The sequence below is a fragment of the Capronia coronata genome, assembly GCF_000585585.1.
Source record: "Capronia coronata CBS 617.96 chromosome Unknown acBCG-supercont1.2, whole genome shotgun sequence".
Classification (NCBI taxonomy): domain Eukaryota; kingdom Fungi; phylum Ascomycota; class Eurotiomycetes; order Chaetothyriales; family Herpotrichiellaceae; genus Capronia; species Capronia coronata.
In genome coordinates, this window is record NW_006912894.1 from 2,497,514 (window position 1) to 2,516,462 (window position 18,949).

The 18,949-nt window shown below is 52.2% G+C and overlaps 7 protein-coding genes across 7 annotated transcripts; 1 reads left to right on the forward strand and 6 right to left on the reverse strand.

Annotated features, from left to right (window-relative positions):
• Positions 1 to 2,582: 2,582 nt before the first annotated feature.
• Positions 2,583 to 3,410, reverse strand: A1O1_02569 (uncharacterized protein; the record flags this gene model as incomplete). The annotated part of the gene is made up of 1 exon (XM_007723480.1): positions 2,583 to 3,410. One exon carries the CDS (start codon positions 3,408 to 3,410, stop codon positions 2,583 to 2,585), a length of 828 nt encoding a protein of 275 aa, XP_007721670.1.
• Positions 3,411 to 3,674: 264 nt separating this feature from the next.
• A1O1_02570 (uncharacterized protein) lies at positions 3,675 to 4,241 on the reverse strand (the record flags this gene model as incomplete). The annotated part of the gene is made up of 1 exon (XM_007723481.1): positions 3,675 to 4,241. One exon carries the CDS (start codon positions 4,239 to 4,241, stop codon positions 3,675 to 3,677), a length of 567 nt encoding a protein of 188 aa, XP_007721671.1.
• A 1,237-nt stretch (positions 4,242 to 5,478) lies between these two features.
• On the reverse strand, positions 5,479 to 7,875 carry A1O1_02571 (uncharacterized protein; the record flags this gene model as incomplete). Its single annotated transcript, XM_007723482.1, has 2 exons — positions 5,479 to 5,629; positions 5,690 to 7,875. The coding sequence occupies 2 exons, from the start codon at positions 7,873 to 7,875 to the stop codon at positions 5,479 to 5,481; spliced, it is 2,337 nt and encodes a 778-aa protein (XP_007721672.1).
• Positions 7,876 to 8,870: 995 nt separating this feature from the next.
• On the reverse strand, positions 8,871 to 9,956 carry A1O1_02572 (uncharacterized protein; the record flags this gene model as incomplete). Its single annotated transcript, XM_007723483.1, has 6 exons — positions 8,871 to 8,885; positions 8,946 to 9,084; positions 9,150 to 9,443; positions 9,509 to 9,522; positions 9,575 to 9,664; positions 9,747 to 9,956. The coding sequence occupies 6 exons, from the start codon at positions 9,954 to 9,956 to the stop codon at positions 8,871 to 8,873; spliced, it is 762 nt and encodes a 253-aa protein (XP_007721673.1).
• Positions 9,957 to 10,722: 766 nt separating this feature from the next.
• Positions 10,723 to 13,231, reverse strand: A1O1_02573 (transketolase; the record flags this gene model as incomplete). Its single annotated transcript, XM_007723484.1, has 7 exons — positions 10,723 to 10,836; positions 10,886 to 12,249; positions 12,300 to 12,594; positions 12,642 to 12,726; positions 12,925 to 13,018; positions 13,071 to 13,119; positions 13,178 to 13,231. 7 exons carry the CDS (start codon positions 13,229 to 13,231, stop codon positions 10,723 to 10,725), a joined length of 2,055 nt encoding a protein of 684 aa, XP_007721674.1.
• A 1,136-nt stretch (positions 13,232 to 14,367) lies between these two features.
• A1O1_02574 (DNA-directed RNA polymerase II subunit RPB3) lies at positions 14,368 to 15,429 on the reverse strand (the record flags this gene model as incomplete). The annotated part of the gene is made up of 2 exons (XM_007723485.1): positions 14,368 to 15,294; positions 15,346 to 15,429. The coding sequence occupies 2 exons, from the start codon at positions 15,427 to 15,429 to the stop codon at positions 14,368 to 14,370; spliced, it is 1,011 nt and encodes a 336-aa protein (XP_007721675.1).
• Positions 15,430 to 16,547: 1,118 nt separating this feature from the next.
• Positions 16,548 to 18,818, forward strand: A1O1_02575 (uncharacterized protein; the record flags this gene model as incomplete). Its single annotated transcript, XM_007723486.1, has 1 exon — positions 16,548 to 18,818. One exon carries the CDS (start codon positions 16,548 to 16,550, stop codon positions 18,816 to 18,818), a length of 2,271 nt encoding a protein of 756 aa, XP_007721676.1.
• Positions 18,819 to 18,949: the final 131 nt, after the last annotated feature.

Sequence of the window (18,949 nt, forward strand, 5' to 3'; positions counted from 1 at the left end):
CGATCAGGCAACATTGGTCTTTTGACACCGCGATAAACATAATGATCTGAGGGAAAGGGGTCTATCGAAGGCCACGATGGAATTACGTGTACGTATACGGGGGCGTTTCGGCTTGATTACTAGGTACTAGGTTGTCGATTGCCTCGGTATCGGTGGCCAAAGGATGAACTGGAACTCTGGCTGTGCTTGTACATCGAAGCTGGATTTGTAGCTGGCGCTGGAGCGATAGTCATCTAGGCAGTGAGTGTAATGATAGCAAAATGAATTACCGTGGCCATGAAACAAATGATTGATTGTCTACCTACGGTAGTATGGTGTTGTTTTGTTTTGTTTCGCTTTCATTTACCACCCAAGATATGTCTGTGGGTTAAGCTTCGTCCTTCGTCCTTCGTTCTTCGTTCACGAAAGCATATTTATTCTAGTTCTACCCTTTTTGTTTTGCATGACTTGTGGAAATGGTACCTGGGATCAAGGTGTCCGCTGGGGAAGACACCGAGCTGACTCACCAACAGATGTGATGATCGTGGTCGGAGGTGATTTGGTGTTGGGATTATCCTGGCGGGATATTTGTTTTCCGTGGGAAGGTAAGACAGACTCTCAGTTGAGACCTTACGGCGCGGTCCCGCTACTGACCTCAAGGTACTATAGGTAGGTACCCCTTAGTTGCCTGAGGCACCTTCATCTTCGTCACGATGCAGAAGTCGGAGCAGGAGGAACTTGCCAGAGGCTGAGGGCGTTGATGCTCCGAGCAACAGAATGACAGGTCCGATACATCCCTAAGGTACCTACCTATGTAGGTACAGTACCTAACAGATACCGGTAAGTTCATCAGTTCACCACATGGACCTAGGGGTTTAGTTTTTGACCCCTCGAACTTTCCGACGAGCCATGTGGTATACACTGCAGTGGTCCCTGAACGATACCTGGACGGTCGTTGTATTGTTGCGTTCTCGCTGGGTCGTATCTTTTCGAGCGTGATATACGTATACACAAGACGTATCTTTCCCCTTTCTCCTGGATGGCACCCTTTTGCCTCGTGCAATGACAGCTAATACTTGTTCTTGCTTCCGACGGATTTTGGTTCAGTCATCGCCGTCAACGTCAGTGTCAGTGTTCCTGTGACGGTGGAAGCTTCTTAGCGATGAGCCAGAAAGAATACCATAAGGTTTCCATATTGAGGGTGTGAGATTGACCGGGGAACTCAAACCTACGGATCCGTAGATCCAGCCTCGACAAGGTTATCGGAGTCTCCCATGCCTTCGATCGTCGATTCTTCGATGCGCGTCGAGGTAAGCCGAGTACTAGTACCTGAACCACACTGAGACCGTGCATGACTTTGACCTTGACCTTGACCTTGACCACGGTAGGGCTGAGGAGTGACGGAAAGGATGCGTGGTGTACGTCGGACGAAACCGAAGGAGGGTGTCAGCAACAAGATCTCACATGCCATGGACGCCTTTTCTCCCCGCAAGAAATATTCCTACTTAATAGAACCTAATGTAGCCTTGAATCTTCAAATAGGCGGTATGCAAAGGGGTGCCACCCAGCTTCGAAGCCTTCGATCCCGCTTCAATCCCCTGGAATCCAAGGAAAGTCAAAGATTTTGAGTTTAAATCCATGGTTTGGTTTTGGCTTTGAGGGGTCGCGAAGTGTGCCGGAGACGGGGATGGAAGTGTTTGCATAATCCTTGGATCCGATCCCTTCAAAAGATCCGCCGCGGACTGAGGAAACGACACTCCAGCTGCTGGAACCTGGCAGGCTGACATTATCTGACATTTCCGACCTGATAGAACTACGGGCGGAGTCGCTTTGAGCACATATTTTTCATCCAATCATAACAAGGGTGCATGCTTTGAAGCTTAGCCAGGAGTCCCTGACATGGCACCCTGGAGACTGCCATCTCAATTGTGATGGGTAGATGATCTCTCTCGATTGATGTTGGTTGTTTAAAGTTGATCACGTCGTGCTACAAACTTGAAGGGGAAGAACAGTAATAAATGGCGAGCATGGCCATGGCGCCGTCCTAGAGATAAGTAACGCTGTTTTAACAGATCACTACTAGTACCCGCTTCTATAACTTTACTTGAATAGAGCAGCATTTTTATTGTCCAAATAAGGTAAGGCTTGCTTTTGGCACAGGCGGCCTCTTCAAGTTGTGAACTTGAATCATAAACAAACAGGTGTTGATTGCACGGGCGTCAATCACATTTACACAAGTGATGTGATACCTACATGTTGCTTGGGTACCTAGTAGCTATCTACGTCTCGATACAATACAATCCATTGTGGCTATGGACAGAACAGCTTTCTGGACAACTAGATAGGGGTTGTCCTGATCCATGCTTACCCTTCCAGGCAATTCTCTTCTCAACCGTGCCACGTACGTACACAAACACCACACCACGCCTGCCTGCCTGCCTGCGACCATCAGCAACAACGCAACATCACTTGAAGACAAATCCTGCCTCCTGTTGACTGATGCCTCTGCACTAATCAATCAAACAACAGCGCCAACCATTCTCCGACGAAACCCCCAACGCCCTTCTCTCCTTCATTGATCATCAGATCTTTTGTCCGATTGCCTAGAGGTGTCTGTCCCGGTATGGGTGGTCTTTGTGGTTGTCTTCCTTGTCTGGCTGGTAGGAGTCCACTGCACGGGAATAGCCGAAAGGGATACCACTATGGCCACGACCACGGGGAGAAGCAGGTGGCAGCGGGATGGGCGGAAGATGAGCAGGTCGAGCCCGGTCTGCAATGGACTTCATCCTGGCAGCTTCGAGTCTGTCCTGTCTTTCAGATGGCGAACCACCCGCTGCTCCTCGGCGACGTTGACGTGGACTGACTGATCGCTGACGACTAGGGCGGTAGCTGTCCACCTCTCGTGGTCTAGCATACACGGCCTGGTCGTAAGATCTCTCAGCGGCTTCGTTGTGAGAGTGTCTGTCATAGTCGGAGCTGCTACGGGCGTAACCACCACGTATCAGTCCCATGCGGTTGTCACTTGCCGGATCGGAGCCACGAGCAGAGTACGCCGCCGCACTTGATGTGTTGACCGGTCCACCAGATCCGGAACTCGATCCTGGCAGTCGTCGTGTTGTGGGGTTCCTCTCAGCAACAATGCTGTTGTCTACACCCGTGCTCGGTCCACGTGGCGCGTCCTTGGTGTCTTCTGGATTGATGCTGTCGAACTTGCGTTTCTTTCCGCCGGTGAGCGAAACCACGGTCGCCTTGGCCATATTGTACGTCGCATGCAGGTCGGTTTCCATGGTCGGATCGATGCGTTTGTCTTTGAGATACTGGATGGTATTCTCAGCTGTGTCACGAAGGAATTTGGCTGCTGGCAACAATGCCTCAGGACTAATGTTGGTGTTCGAACGGGTCGCAAAGTCTTGTTTCGCTGTGCAGTACATGGCCCAGAGACGTGCCAACTGCGGGTCTTTCAGGTGAGCGGTGTCTGTAAGTGGTACGTCTAGACCCATGCGTGTTCCTCCTTCATCGCCGAGTGTCAATGTTCCTCCTAGTGTGCGCTTGGCCTTGGCCTTGGGTTTCTGTGGAGATAGACCTGCATTGTGTGCTCTGGCACCGACTCCTGTTGTACATTATACACGTCAGCATATGTTGTTGCCACTACCCATGACCTGAGTTCACAGGGCTGCGCACAGAGGCAGAAACCTTTATTGCACTTTATGCAATTTCCAGTTCAGTGGGTGATGGGATGGATACATGCCTTGGTTCTGTCTGTTCATCAGAGTCTGCTCCATCTTAACTCCTCGTCCAACTTGGACAGCACGTTCAAGGACACGACTAGCTTCCACAGCTGACGCTGACCGTCCGCTCGGATCCATGTTGATGCCCAAGAACTGTTCGGCAAAAAACCGTATGACAACAGGGCTATCCAGCTCGCGTCCATCCTGGCTGAGCTGCAGAAGTGCCTTGTCAAAGACGGTGACTTGGCCATCACGAATATCTTGAGAGCGGGCCTTGATCAACTCGACCTGACGACGCACGAGACCGAGGAAGGCAAATTTGTTACCATTGTTGCGTGTCATGAAGTTCGCGACAGGCGGGGCCAATGCTTTGGTCTTGTTCGCTTCTTCCACCATGGTCAGCACGCTGTCTTGAGGAGTCTGTCGTGGCAAGTGCAGTGGTGGCGGTGAGGGCGAGGCGAAGAAGAGGCCTTGCTCCGCTTCGCCTTCAGACTCGCCTGAGCTGGTGACTCGCGACATGGCTCTCTTCTGCATCGCGCTGTGAATATTGGTCTGGATTAGGAAGATGTGGGTACGAGAACGCGAAGGTGAATGTGGAAGCTAACAGGTGATGATCAATGCGAATACGAATCGCGTTGGAATGCCTTGACGCTGTTTCCAATCTGTGTGATGAGGGTGAGATAGGGAAGTGGTGCGCGGAAGAGGTGAAGAAAAACTAGTCAGCCTGCGCAGCGCGTTCGCGTAAACAAACATGGGATTGTTGAGAAGAACCTTCAACGCCTGACGATTTCAAAGACTAACACAACAAAGGAAAAGAAAACAGGGGAGTCCGCTGCAGTACAGCAGCGTTGTCGTCGTCGTTGTCCAGGAGGCCGCTCGCCTTGTCATTCAAGCAGGATGTCAATCAAAGATGAGCGAGCAGCTGGGGCAGATCATGAAACCGATCCTGGCTTGTCTCCTTCTTTATGCTTAACAGTCACGGCAGATGACATTCGCAGATACTGTTGCCAGCCTTGCTTATATATGAGCACCGCATGAAAAGCCACCAACGCTATCCCCTGGGGTCAATGTCTTTCTCGTCAACAAGCTCTACTCGGCCGGCCATGCTCGCAGTTGATGTACTCTACAAAAAACGCCATGTAGGGGAACAGAACTATGTGAGTCCAGTGAGCTCAATCAGAGCGGCCTCGTCAGCGCCTTGGTATTCGCGACCCCATTCTCAGGGGTATCTACGTGTGAAGGACAAGGCTGGGAAATGCCTGTTCGTCTGAGAGATCAGGTCGAGACTGGGTGGGACATTGTAATTAGAAGTTCACTGGATACGAGGACAAGGAAATGGTAGAGTGGTTGTATTAGAAGAAAACTATCTATGCAGGTTGAAGGGCATGCAACCGTGTCTCGAGACTCACGAGGATTGATATCCCGGAAAATGAGTAGCTACCATACCCACCTATCTGCATAGAGGGCAGTCTGAAAGAACCATATTCCCAGTCTATCATACACAATAAAGCCAGCTGCTCATCACCACCCAACCACCAGGGATAAAAGAGGTTCAAGCCATAGATAGCCTCAAGCTAAGACGCCGTTCGCCTGCCACTCCATTTCCACCAAGCCCCAGCTCCATATGTCGAGCCCCGTGTAGAGGCGATTCGACAATGTTGCATATCAAAACTTTTGAGTAAAGGCATGTCGCCTGAAACGAATGCACTGAACATGCAATTTGGGAGAAATGTTCTGTCGAAAGACTTGAAAAAGCGGACGAGGGTTGGGCTTAGGCGGCGGTGGCCTCAGCAGTCTCGGCCTTGGGCGCTTCCTCCTCTTTTGTGCCGTTGGGGGCGCCTTCACTTCGGCTCTTCATGTAATCATCGTAGACACGAAGGGCCTCGTCAACCTTGGAGCGAAGGGCAGCATCATCATCGACCCTATGAAATTGTTAGCGGTCAAAGTTTCAACTCATCAAAAGATGGGGCAGAAGAACTCACAAAGACACAAGTTCAGAGTTGTCCATTTCCAAAAGCATACCAGTAATCTTGCCTGCAAGCTCTGGTTGGATCTGCTGGATCTTCGGGTAGATGGCCTCACCGAGCAGCTGCTTCTGTTGGCTAGGAGGCATGGTCGCCAGGTTGTTGAGGCTGCTTGGTGCGTTGACCTCCTCTCTGTTGGGGATCATCTGCCCTCGTCCCTGAGGAGGCATACGTCCAACACCTTGACCACCTGGGATGTTCTGCATGCCACCTCGGCCACCTGGTGGGAAGTTTGGTCCACCACGCATTCCGCCCATGCCCTGCATGTTGGGAGGCATACCCTGCATCCCTTGCATCTGACCACGGCCGCCACCTCCACGACCCATCTGGCCTTGCATCTGGGCCATTGCTTGAGGGTTATTGTACATGCCATTGACAAGAGCAGGGTTCTGCATGAACGGCATCTGTCCGGGCAGTCCAAAGTTGGGAGGCAGCTGTTGACCCTGAGGCATGCCACGACCCTGTTGTGGGAATCCACCGGGGAATTGTCCACGACCGCCTTGCATACCAGGGATGACCATACCAGGTTGACCGGCAAACGGCATGCCACGCTGGGCTCCTGGTGGGAGGAACTGCTGTCCCGGGCCATAGAAGACGGCAGGCGGAAGGTAACCTTGAGGCATACCGGCGGCGGCGGCTTGTTGCTGTTGGCGAAGGGTGTTCCGTGCTTGGATACTAGCCTCGAGTTGATTTCTGCGAACATCCTTGCGTTGGGCGAGAGCAACATAGAGAGGCTTGCCATTGACCATCTTCTGGTTCATTTCCGAGACAGCCTTGGAAGCTTCATCTGGGTTGCTGAAGCACACAAAGCCGAAACCCTTGCTCTTACCCAAGGTCCGGGTCTTGTTGTCTTTCTTCGTCTCCTTGGTCTCCTTGGACTCCTTGGACTCATCTTTGGATTCCTCCTTCTCATCAGATTCGGGCTTCTGCTCTGCATCACCCTCGGGGGTTTCTTCCTTCTTGTTCTCCTTGTCCTTGTCATCCGCAGGAGAAGCGGTACGCTCGACGGCGTCGCGCATGACCTTGGCCGAGGTGATTGTACCATAGCCGCTGAAGAGGTCGCGCAGCTTCTCGTCGTCGACGTCATCGGTCAGGTTCTTGATGTAGAGATTGACGCCCTGGTACTTGGAAGCCTTCTCCATGCGGGCAGCTTCATACTGCTTGCGGAGCTCTTCTTCACGCTCGTGCTTCTTCTGGGCACGTCCAACGTACAAGTTCTTGCCGTGGAACTCCTTGTCATTCAGCTCATCGACGGCCTTGGCTGCCGCCTCGTGATCAACGAAGTTGACGAAACCGAAGCCACGGCTCTTACCATTCTCATCCCGAGTGATGGTTGCAGACACAACATCTCCGTAGGGCTCGAAAAGCCCGGTGAATTCCTCGTCAGTCACAGACTCGTCAATGTTTTTGATGTAGACATTGGTGAAGTTGGCCTTCAATTCTTCCAGCTTGCTCTGACGATCGCGCTTAGCAATGTGGTGACCGACAAAGACCTTCTTGTCGTTCAACAACATGCCATTGACGGACTTGATGGCTGAATTGGCCGCCTCGGCGGTTTCATAGTGGACAAACCCGTAACCTTTAGAGTTTCCGAGCTCGTCCTGGGCGACCTTGCAGCTGAGAATGTTACCGAACTGAGTGAATGTGTCGTGGAGGGCTTTGTTGTCGATGGCCGCATCCAGGTTCTTGATGAAAACATTGCCTTGACCGGTCTTGCGAAGCGCGGGATCACGCTGAGACCACATGATGCGGCAAGGGCGACCCTTGATGCTGGTATAGTTCAAATCTTCCAAGGCTCTTTCTCCATCAGCGGTGTTGTTGTAGTTGACGTAGGCATAACCGAGGGAGCGACGAGTGACAGCATCACGGCAGACACGGATGGAGGCGACTTGGCCGATGGACGAGAACAGCTCGAAGAGCATCGCCTCGGTGACGGAGGGATCCAGCTCCCCGACATAGAGGGAGGCGGAGTGCGCTGCATTATTGGGAGTAGCAGAGTACGGAGTGGCGGCATCATTGTCATTGCCAGCGTCGGATTGCGCAACGTTGGTGTTGATCGCAGGGGTGCCGTTCTGGGTAGGCGCTTCCGAAGCACCGTTTTGGCCGGTGGCCGAAGAGGTAGTGGACACGTCGGCTGCAGACATGTTTGCTGTAGATATGTGTCAGTCACCGTCGAGCTTGAAATGGAATTGTGGTTAGGCAGCCGGTTGCGAGTTGCTTTGTTCGCTTGCTGAAGCCTGATAAAGGAATCGCGCTCACCTTTTTGTGTGATGATTTTCTTTTTTAGATCGACCAAAAAAGAGGTAGGTACTGACAGGAATGGTGCGCGTGGAGGACAAGGTACTGAGTAAGGATTAAGTGAACAGGAGTCGGGAGCACTATGATCGCCGTCAGTAGGAAGTCCAGTTGACGTGCGGTCTTCGTGAAAAAGGATGCGCAGGCTTGGAACAGGTGACTTACGGCACGACTCAAGGGTTCCGTCTGAGGATTGGGGGGTTTTCACGTTTTTTTCAGGGCACGAGTATTTTCGGCAGGGGGCGGGGCAGAATAGCAATCGACTGCAGGGAAAACTGGCAGAAGATGCAAAGAGAAGACTTGATGAAGCTGAGGTTTGTGGATGTGGTGGTGGTAGAAAGAGGGAGGCGGTAGATTTCAGAGACCAAGAGACCAAGAGACCAAAAAAGTCATCAGGCAATCAAAGAATTTGGGTTTAGGGGCCGCTATGCCAATCCGGGTAAGCGCGACCGACCGGCAAAAAGAGCGTGTAGCTTAGTAATACAAACGCCGTACCACTCAACGCAACATCTCTCAGGTACGTATATCTGTCTATCTACACTTGGTACAATGAGAGACAACGAGGCTGCCGAGTGACATGATCGTCTTGTTCCTTGAACTGAAAACATATCCCTTCCTCTATCACGAGCTGCTGCCCATAAACCATGTACTTCTCGTGATGCTGACTCTATGCCTTCACTTCTTGTCGCCATTCCTTTTCACCTTGCCTGAACGAGAAGGGGAATGATGCTTTTGCTAATACCCCTACCGTCGTCTGCGTTTGTGTAGAGGCTGCTGTGATTCACGCATCAAACCAACTAAGAATTCGAAGTAGAAAGCGGGCCGGATCATCTTGTTTCGACCCTCACCAGGGATGTTCCTTACCACACGTGTCAGTGTCAACGTCGCAAGGTCGTGATAGACGCCAAACAGCACTTACCCGCCCGTCCCAACGCCAGAAAGTGCCACTGTGACTCTTGTCCTTCTCGCCAATGACCTTCAACATCTTTTCGACACTCTCGTCGGCGTTGATGACGCCTTCGACCTCCCAGTCAACACTGATATTATTGGCCATATCCCTGAAGAGACGCGAAAGAGCGAGGTTAGTCAATCATCTCCGCAGTGTTCAGCAGGAGCCGCTCACGTCTGCACTTCTCCGGGATGCATGGCTAAGACGCATACATCCTGCCACTTTCCCCCTTTTCTCTTCAACTCGGCAGCCATGTGCCTTAACATCTGGTTGAGAGCAGCCTTGCTCGAAGCGTATGCACCGAACCCATCCTCATGGTCTCGGAAGTCCGCTGTTGATCCCGAGTCGGAGGATATGAAGACGACTTTCGATGGCGGATCGGCACTGCTGATACTGAGCAGTTTCTGTGCCACGATAATGGGCCCGATGGTGTTGGTATGGAGGTGCAGAGCGAAGTCACTAAATGATCTGTGCCAAACAGACCGTCAGCATCCAGTACTAGACCGTCGGGCGGCGAGAACTGCTCTCATTACATTTCGGTGGCTCGCTGATTGTCCGTTAGTAGTGTCTCGCCTGGTGAGAAGAAAGGATGCTCGTACGTTGGGATATTTCAAGATACCGGCGTTTAATATAAGATTATCAATCTTCATCCCTTTGGACACCAGTGCTTTCATTCGATCCACAAATGCCTGTATTCATATCAGATATCAAACATTACTGCCTTTGATCGTTCCCACGATTCCACTGATTGAAGATTGTTTTCTTACTCACATCAATGCTGGCTTCGTCGGTAACATCGCACTGTTCTATCAAACACGCTCCAGGTCTCGTTGGCTGAGCAGACAACTGCCAAATCTGGTTGGCCGTCTCAGGGTTTCGCACTGCTGCAATGACCTGGTTGCCTTGCTCTAACAATTGCCGCACAAACTCGAGCCCTATGCCTCTAGACGCTCCAACAACAAGCCATGTTGATGGCGCCATTGACCCGGTCGACTGCTGACCGTTTGGCTTGGTCGCTGAACAGCAGAGGTACCGTTTCCAGAGAATAAACAAGGGAAGAAGGCAGTTCGGATGTTTGTATCCTCCTAAAAGACTGCGGGGTGTCTGGTCCCACGGCGACTCGCACTTACAGAGTCACAACACCCTCAAACATTCAAGCAATAACGTGGGACCAACTTCTCAAGCTTGCGAGCACTTACCTGTCATGCTTTATATCACTTAGGATTGTGGACACTAAACACCGCGACGGAACAGCCCTTCGGCTAGGGTGGCGTTCTTCGCGGCCGTCTGAGGCAACGAACCCTGTCCTTGCTCGGGAAGACCTTCACCTTTCACTTCTGCCAGCTACTAATCGTGGAGAAGACCGACCAGGATGTCCGCGACAGGTGTTCCGCAGACGCCATGCATGGGTCCTGTCAATCAATACCTGTACAAGTCAAACTCATCGCCAGTCGGTCCTATTGCTCAAATGGAGCATACGCTGGTCCTACGACTTTGACACCTAGCTGTCCACGGCGAAGTGCAGGAGAACACATTGCCATGACGACTACTGTTCGGGAAATGCTGCTCAATGATCTTTATGTCCGTTACATTGGTCTATCTGTGGTGAGGGATCGCGTAAAATCCATGTTGCTCTCCCTCATGTCCCATCTCGCAAAATCTCATGCCCAATTAACTTGGGCAGTGGTTTCGAGCTTCATTCGTTGCTATCCCGCCACGCGCAGCTCCTGATAGATACTGGGTGAATTTAGATGAGTTGCTGGAACGCGCGGTTGACCGGCGAGCGAGGCTTCAAGCCCTTGTAAAACTCGACTGTGGCTTTGGCACGCTTGGAGATGCCCTCCGGAGTGAATTCGAATTTCTGTCAAATGTTAGCGAGCACAAAATGATCAAGGGTGAAAGGGACATACCTTGTAGACATCCTTGTACGGGCCGGATGCACCAAAGCGGTTCAGACCGAATTGCTCGTGGGAGTATTTCTCCCAGCCAAGGGTAGACATAACCTCAACAGACATGGCTGGAATGCCGTCTGGGAGCACCTGAAGCTGGTACTCCTTTGGCTGAGCATCGAAGACCTCCGTGCAGGGCATGGAGACAACTCGAGCAGTGATTCCATGCTTGTCCTTGAGCTCCTTGACGGACTCAATGCAAAGCCCAACTTCTGATCCCGTAGACACCAACGTGACGTCAGCATTCTCAACCTCATAGGCAACGTAGCCTCCCTTGATTGCCTTTTCGATGGTAGAGTTCTCGAGTTGAGGCAGGTTCTGTCGGGTCAATGCCAGGATCGAGGGCGTCGATGTCGATGTAAGCGCCATGTAATATGCCGCAGAGGTCTCATTGCCATCTGCAGGTCGCCAAACCATAATATTGGGGAGTGCTCGGAAGTGAGCCAGAGTCTCAATTGGCTGATGGGTTGGACCATCCTCACCAAGACCGATCGAGTCATGGGTGGCAATGTAGATGACACGCTGGTGCGAAAGGGCCGAGAGACGCACGGAACCGGCGGCGTATGACACAAAGTTCAAGAACGTGCCTCCGGCGGGGATCAGAGTGCCGTAGGCGGAGATACCGTTCATGATACCGGCCATACCGTGTTCCCGGACACCATAACGAAGGTATCGTCCGGACCAGTCACCAATCCCGAGCGAGGGGGGCTGGAAATCTACGGCGTTCTTCCATCGGGTGTTGTTGCTTCCTGTCAGATCAGCAGAACCTGACAGGAGTTCAGGGATGGCTTCGTGGATATCCTCCAAGACCTTCTCTGAAAGCTTTCGGGAAGCTTCTGCAGGATCGGTTGGCTTGTACACAGGCAGCTTCTTCTCCCAGCCTTCGGGCAGCTTCCTGGAGAGGCGCCGAGTCAACTCATCAGCCAGCTCCTTGTACTCGCTGCTGTACTTCTTGAACAGGCTGTTCCAGGCTTCCTCAGCAGCGGCGCCCTCGGCTGCATGCTTGTGGTAGAGATCGTAGACTTCCTGTGGCACAACGAACGACTCTTCAGGGTTGAAGCCGAACTTGGCCTTGACCTGCTTGGCATCGTCGGCCTTGAGAGGGTTGCCATGCACGCCGCCAGTGCCTTGGAGTTTGGAACCAAAGCCAATGGTGGTCGTAACCTTGATCATGGATGGCTTGTCCTTGACCTCTTTAGCTTTGGCGATGGCTTCTTCAATGGCGGCGAGGTCGTGATCACCATCCTTGACGTGCTGCACGTGCCAGCCATAGGCTTCGAATCGCTTTGAGACATCCTCGGTGAAGGCGCACTTGGTGTCACCATCTAGCTACATTAGTCCCTCCATGTTGGGGCTTTTGGGCTGGGGAGCTTACCAATGGAAATGTGGTTGTCATCGTAAAGGCAGATCAAGTTGCCCAGTTGAAGATGGCCAGCAGTGGAAGCAGCCTCGCTTGCAATACCCTCCATGGCGCAGCCATCGCCGAAGATGCAGTATGTGTAGTTGTTGATAAGCTCATAGCCTGGCTTGTTGAAGACGGCGGCGGTGTGGGCCTGGGCAATGGCCAATCCCACTGAGTTGGCAAATCCCTGGCCTAGAGGGCCGGTTGTAACCTCGATTCCGGGTGTGTCATGAGTCTCAGGATGGCCCGGGGTGATGCTGTCGATTTGCTGCGACGAGTCAGACATGATCAATGAATTGGCTTAGCTCGACCTACCCGGAAGTGCTTGAGATCGTCCATTGAGACGCCGTAGCCGAACAAGTGAAGGAGAGCATATTGGAGCATGCAAGCGTGTCCATTCCTGTGGGAAGTTAGATTGGGTTGTCTCGCAGCAGTGGCCGTGACGTGAAGATGCTATATTAGCGCGGTATCTCCCCGTGCGCGACTCCAGTTGAATGAGAGAAACGGATTTCTCTTCCAACTGGAACCTTTGGTATGCACGGTATTCCACTCTCTTCCCAAGGTCATGACGGGCAAGGAGTCGTTTAGAGGTACTCACGATAGGACGAATCGATCTCGGTTGATGAACAGGGGGTTCTTGGGATTGAAGGTCATGAATTTGTTCCACAGGACATGTGCCGCAGGAGCAAGCCCTATGACAGCTTGTTAGATGGACTGTAAATATGAGGACAAGATGCTACTCACCCATGGGAGCTCCCGGATGGCCGCTGTTCGCCTTGAGAGTGGCATCGACCTGAACGACGAGCAGTCAGCCAACTTATCGTAAACATACGGCGGGGTAGGAAACATACCGCAAGCAGCCGGACCGTGTTGATGGCCTTCCAATCGAGGTCACTGTAGCCCATTTTGCTGGTTCCGATGATGGTTGAGGATGAAGATAGGGTGATGAGGAGATAGCAAAGGAGTCTGAAAGGCAAGCAGGCTGTTGAGAAAATTTACAGTTCAAGCCTGAGGTGATGAACGAAGTCTTGGGGGGCAACTCGGGATTATGGCTAAAAGCCCTGACGTTTGGCGGGGCAGTGAGCAGCTCTGAAGTCACCAAGAGCTGAAAGACGTTTCCTGACTGGCGGAATACAATGCTCCGAGGGCTAGGCTGCGTATTGCTCTTGTCCCATCAAACACACCGCCGGCGGGCCACGGTTTCGGAAGGGGAATATAGCGGTGGTTCTGTCTACTCTGGACACAACTGAACTGACTTGAGAGGAATGCAGTACAACAAGAAGTAAAAATATTCAACGTCGAGGTCTTGTCGACAATGAGGATGCGCTTCTAATTAATTGCTCTTCTGCACTTCAACCAGGTTTTATTCCAAATGTCCGCGGAGTCCCGCACCCTCTCGATCGATTACGGAAGCAGACAGCTCACGCATTGCTGACTACGATATCCAATGTCCAGTCACAAGAGCCCTTCCCACTTGCCCGTTCCAGCTGCACCTACAGCCAGAGGGAAAGACGGTGGATGGACTCATGGCTAGTCGAAGACTTGTTAATACGTAGTAAAACATCACGTTCCCACAGCTGCTGCTGAAGCAATGCATTACATAAGGTACCTGGGTTTCTACTACAGCTACCGTCGCAGCTACCTTACGTCAGGTACTTACACTGCATTATGTACCTATCTATCAAGCTGGGTGCTAGTAGTACCTAGCACGAAAGGAGGGAGAATAGCAGTCGTTTCGTTATCATAGCGCATGGCTCCATCCGAGTCTGTGTTCACCTCTCAGCCTTTTAGTAGAATGCCTTCTGCCACCTTGCGAATGGCAATGACCGTTCAGCGACTTCCCATTCTATCTACACCTGATGCCGGCGGGACTACTGACTTGTCCACGCCATGCCTCATGTGGCATCCCCAAAACGTCAAAATTCAAATGTCGCCTCCCTGAGCCTGCTTGGGACTGCGAAAGCTTTTCCTTGCCGGGTCATGCCCATCCAACGCCTCGCCATGCAAATGCCATAGTATGTATTCGTGGAAGAAAAGACACCTAATAAGAACCATACCCTCCAGCACCATAAGGGGTCGTGCCGTAAGGAGTTGCACCGCCTCTGAGTGCACCATATGATCCATAGCCCCCGTCTGCAGGAGCCGGTTCGTACGCATCGGGACTTTGATCGCCATTCATGGCATCCACTCCGGCGGCTCCAACACCTCCTAGAACTTTGATGGTCTCGGCCAGCTTCTTCTGAATGACCTCGATTCCGCCACGTACGATGTCATCTGGTTCCAGCGTGCCCACGCCTTCCACGTCGAAGAAGAAGGCGCTGGGCACGGCGTCAGGGTCAAATGTAGCATCGGCTGCGGTCTCATCACCCTCCCATGTGGCATTACGCTCGTCGACAGGCCACTCTTCCTTCGCATCGGTTTCGTACCAGTAATCGAGGTGTCGCAACTTGTTGTTCGGATCATATTCAAATCCCACTGCTGCCGTTGGAGCCCATTTTGCGTGTTCTTTGGCGATGCCCTTCTTTGCAATGCATTCCAGATGGATCTCTTGACCCTGTCTCAGCTTTGCAATAAGTGGCCCCGTGCCATCAACATCCCGAATGACTGGTGTGCCAATGGCGTCCTGACGAGGTTCCGCAACAGTCAAGTCACGAGCATAAACCATCATTGTACCTGGCCTTGTACACCGTGCATGGAGGCGCAACACTACAGAGCAGTACTCGCAGTGGTCGTCACATCGATCGCAGTCCCTTGTATAATTTAAATTTTCCCCAACGCCTTTGCTCATGAGGGGGATTAGCGCCAATCGATGAGCCAGGTATTCGTCGGGCAAAACAGATGAGTTGGTAATTATGTCGACGAGGTCAACAGCGATGGTAGGAATTTCGGCCAGGATGGCGCGACGCAGGGAGTTCGCCATCGCGAGGGAGCATGATTGCAAAACAAAATCACAGCGGTCTTGCTCGACCTGGTCGTTGTTAGAAACAAGGCACGAGAGACTGAATTGAACTGTACTTACATCTCTGACTGTCACTTTGGGTCCTGAGGTCTCGACGCCATCCATAGCATCTTCACCAAAGCCAGCGAAGCCATTATAGGCCATGACTGTCCACTCTCCTCTCGATAAACGAGTAACCGCCGCGCAAGCGGGAGTGGGACCAGACGAGATCGCAGACCTGTTGATAAGGTGAAGAGTATTCAGAAATCTTCTCGCAGGTGGTAGTGCTTGGAATCCCGCGTCGGCGCGACTGCAAAGTTCAGCCTGAAGTCCATCATGATCTCGAGTCAACTTGAAAAGTCGGGCTTGGCGGGAAGCGTCACGTGCTCGAACGGAGCCTTGTCCGCAAGGCTGAGTCCAGTACCCTAGTACGTAGTAGTGGTAGTAGTATCTTGTAGTTTTGGGCTTGACCAGGTACGTATAGCCATGATGAACACCACAGCCTGTGTATCTACCTATCTACCTGTACCTATGATGATGTTTGCGAGTCTGAAAATGATCCAGACGACAAGGTTCGGTACCTGAAGAAAGATCAATCCCCAAAAACGGTCGACGGGCGGCGTCGAAATAATAATGATAATAGCCTCCCTAGCCTCTTATCGAAGACGCGTCCATAATAAATGGCGTTATTCGGGGCATCCCACTGGCGTTACGCACTCTCTCCACTCAAAAGGCCCATGCCGGCTGCGGTCGTCTCTACCCCGAACTTCCACGTCTCCTGCATTTACTCTCCATTGCACTCCGATTCGCCATCGCCCTCTACATTGAGTGCAGCTTGACACTGGTTGGAGTCATCGCTTGACTGCACAGCAAACAGTCTTGCTGCAGAACATAGTGTTGCTCAATCGATAGGCTCTCGTACCCACATCCTGAGTGTACAAGGCTCCGTCCCTCGTCGGCCTTATTCAGTTCAATCGCAAGCGCACTCCCAACGCAAAAGTTTTGAGATTCAGTGGTGGTGATCACCTTCGACCCAGTTTGACTGCGTCCAAGCCACCGTTTCGATCTCGACCCGGACCAGACTGCCTCCACTCGTCTCGCCCTCAGATAGGCTGGGTACGTGGTTGAAAGTTGAACATGTTCAAGGTCCGGGACATGGAGGTGTGAAAATCAGGCTCTCATGAGGTGCTCAGTCAATGTAACATGGTACAAACACATCCTCCGGAAACTACTCTCAGTAGTGACTAAATGTTGAACAGCGTACGTCCCCATGGACGAAATGGATGGAGTATCTTTTCGTCGGTCTCTTGTCCCTCCTGCCAGTCATTCTGGGGCAATATGCTCCACCCATCAATAATGACACTCGAATAACGCTCCCGTCTCCTGTCAACCCCGATGTCACAATCAGCTATCAAAGTGTTGCGGTTGGTACTTGTACAACGGTCTTCGCGACTCAAAAACAGTTTACGGGTTACATTACTCTGCCACCGAATGTCTTAGATCCTAGTCAGGGGAATTACACCATCAATACGTTCTTCTGGTTCATCGAGGCGAGGCAACTGCCCGAATCGGCTCCCCTCACCGTCTTCATCAATGGAGGTCCGGGTTCGAGCAGCATGGTCGGCCTGTTCCAGGAGGTCGGCCCTTGTCAAGTGATTGAGATCGCTGATGATTCTCTGGGGACGATTCCTCGAGACTGGGGTTGGGATCGTAGCAGCAACATCGTCTTCATCGATCAACCAGTTCAGGTGGGATTCTCCTACGACACTCCAACCAATGCGTCTCTCAATCTGTTGGACGAGTCGATTGTTATGCCACCAACAGGTGTACCTATCACACAGCCTGCGTATAGCTTCCTGAATGGGACATTCGCCTCAGAAAATCCCTTGTTCACCGCAAACACCTCACAAATCGCGGCCCAGTCAATATGGCATTTCCTGCAGACATTCTTGGCCTCTTTTCCGCAATACAATACTGCCCTCCGCGCACAAGATATTCACCCGACGGCAGAGATTCATCTCTTCACCGAAAGCTTTGGTGGCAGGTATGGGCCTGCGATAGGAACCTTCTTCCAGACACAGAATGATCGCCGATCTACGGATATCGTGTTCGCCAACAGTACCATTGAAGTGAGCCTGGTATCCCTCGGGATCATCAACGGCTGGATCGATCTCCTCACACAGACCCCATACCATCCGAGATTTGCCTATGAAAATACGTATGGGATTGAGGCAATCTCACAGCTCCAACAGTTGAACGCTCTGAGCGCCTACAGTAGTGCCGATGGCTGCCAACAACTGACTGCGACCTGTCGGGCACAAGAGGCCGCTCTTGACCCCTTAGGATACGGCAATGTTCAACTTGTCAACGACGCATGTTCGCAAGCGCAACTCGAATGTGAAACGAATGTTGTGGGACCGTACACTCAGTCAGGACGATCGATCTATGATATCTCTCAGGACCTACTGGACCCGTTCCCCAACGCACTGTACCTCGATTACCTGAATCAGCTTCCAGTACAGCAAGCAATTGGTGTCCCCGTAAACTATACCCAAGATTCTACGGCGGTGTTTAAGGCATTCAATACCACCGGAGACTATGCCCGCGACGGTATGATTCAGGACCTAGCAGAGCTGTTGGACTCTGGCGTTAGAGTCGCTTTGATCTACGGAGACAGAGACTATATCTGCAACTGGCTAGGAGGTGAGGCTGTTTCCTTCGCAATAGCAGGTCTTGCCGGTCCCTCATATCTACCCTGGTCTTCGTCCGGGTATGCCCCGATCGTGGCCAACAGGTCGTACGTTGGCGGAGTCGTTCGGCAGTATGGCAACCTCAGCTTCAGTCGGATCTATGATGCCGGCCACTTGGTTCCTGCCTACCAACCGGAGACCATGTTTACAGTGTTTTCACGCATCATCCAAGGCACTGACATCAGCATGGGTAACCCAGTCGACCTATCGACGTACGCATCCTCTGGGGATGCCAATTCGACCCATCAAAACTCGGCCCCTCCAGCTGCTGCTCCCACATGTTTTCTGCGTGCCATCGATGCTACATGCAACACAGACCAGAAAAACATGCTGGCTAACAACGCGGGAGTTCTTGTCAATGGAGTCCTCTACGATGAGCAGTCGGACTGGCAATCGCCTGACCCCAGTCTCGTGACAATTGCAGGCGTACCAGGGACTGCACCTGTCAGCATGGTCACCAGCGCACCCGAGAGCTCAACAAGTTCCCGCAGGTCTTCGTCGACGAGCAACAAGCAGAGCGGCAAGGTTAGCAAGACTGGCAGCTCCAGCAGTAGGAAAACCGCAACCATGGAACCAACAACCTCATCCGGTCTTCCTACAGGTGTCTACACGGCCACGGGTGTCCCGCCGACATCGAGTAGCAATGGGACCGATGGGGGCGCAAGCAATGCGGCATCCTCGACCACAAAAGCCAACAGTGTTTTCGTTTCGTTTCCCCTTTTCAGAGATACCCGGCCTGCGGCTGCCACGGCGGCATTTGTCTATGTCTATGTCTTGAGCGTCTTGAGTCAGCAATTGATGTAGCCGGACCCGAGCAGAGCGATTGTCAGCTCGGGGTGTGTTATTTCCGCCTCGTGGTACTAGAGGGTTGCGGCAACATGATAGAGAAATGTCTACCACGAAAGAAAGTGCTTGGCCATATGAGGTTCGCCAGA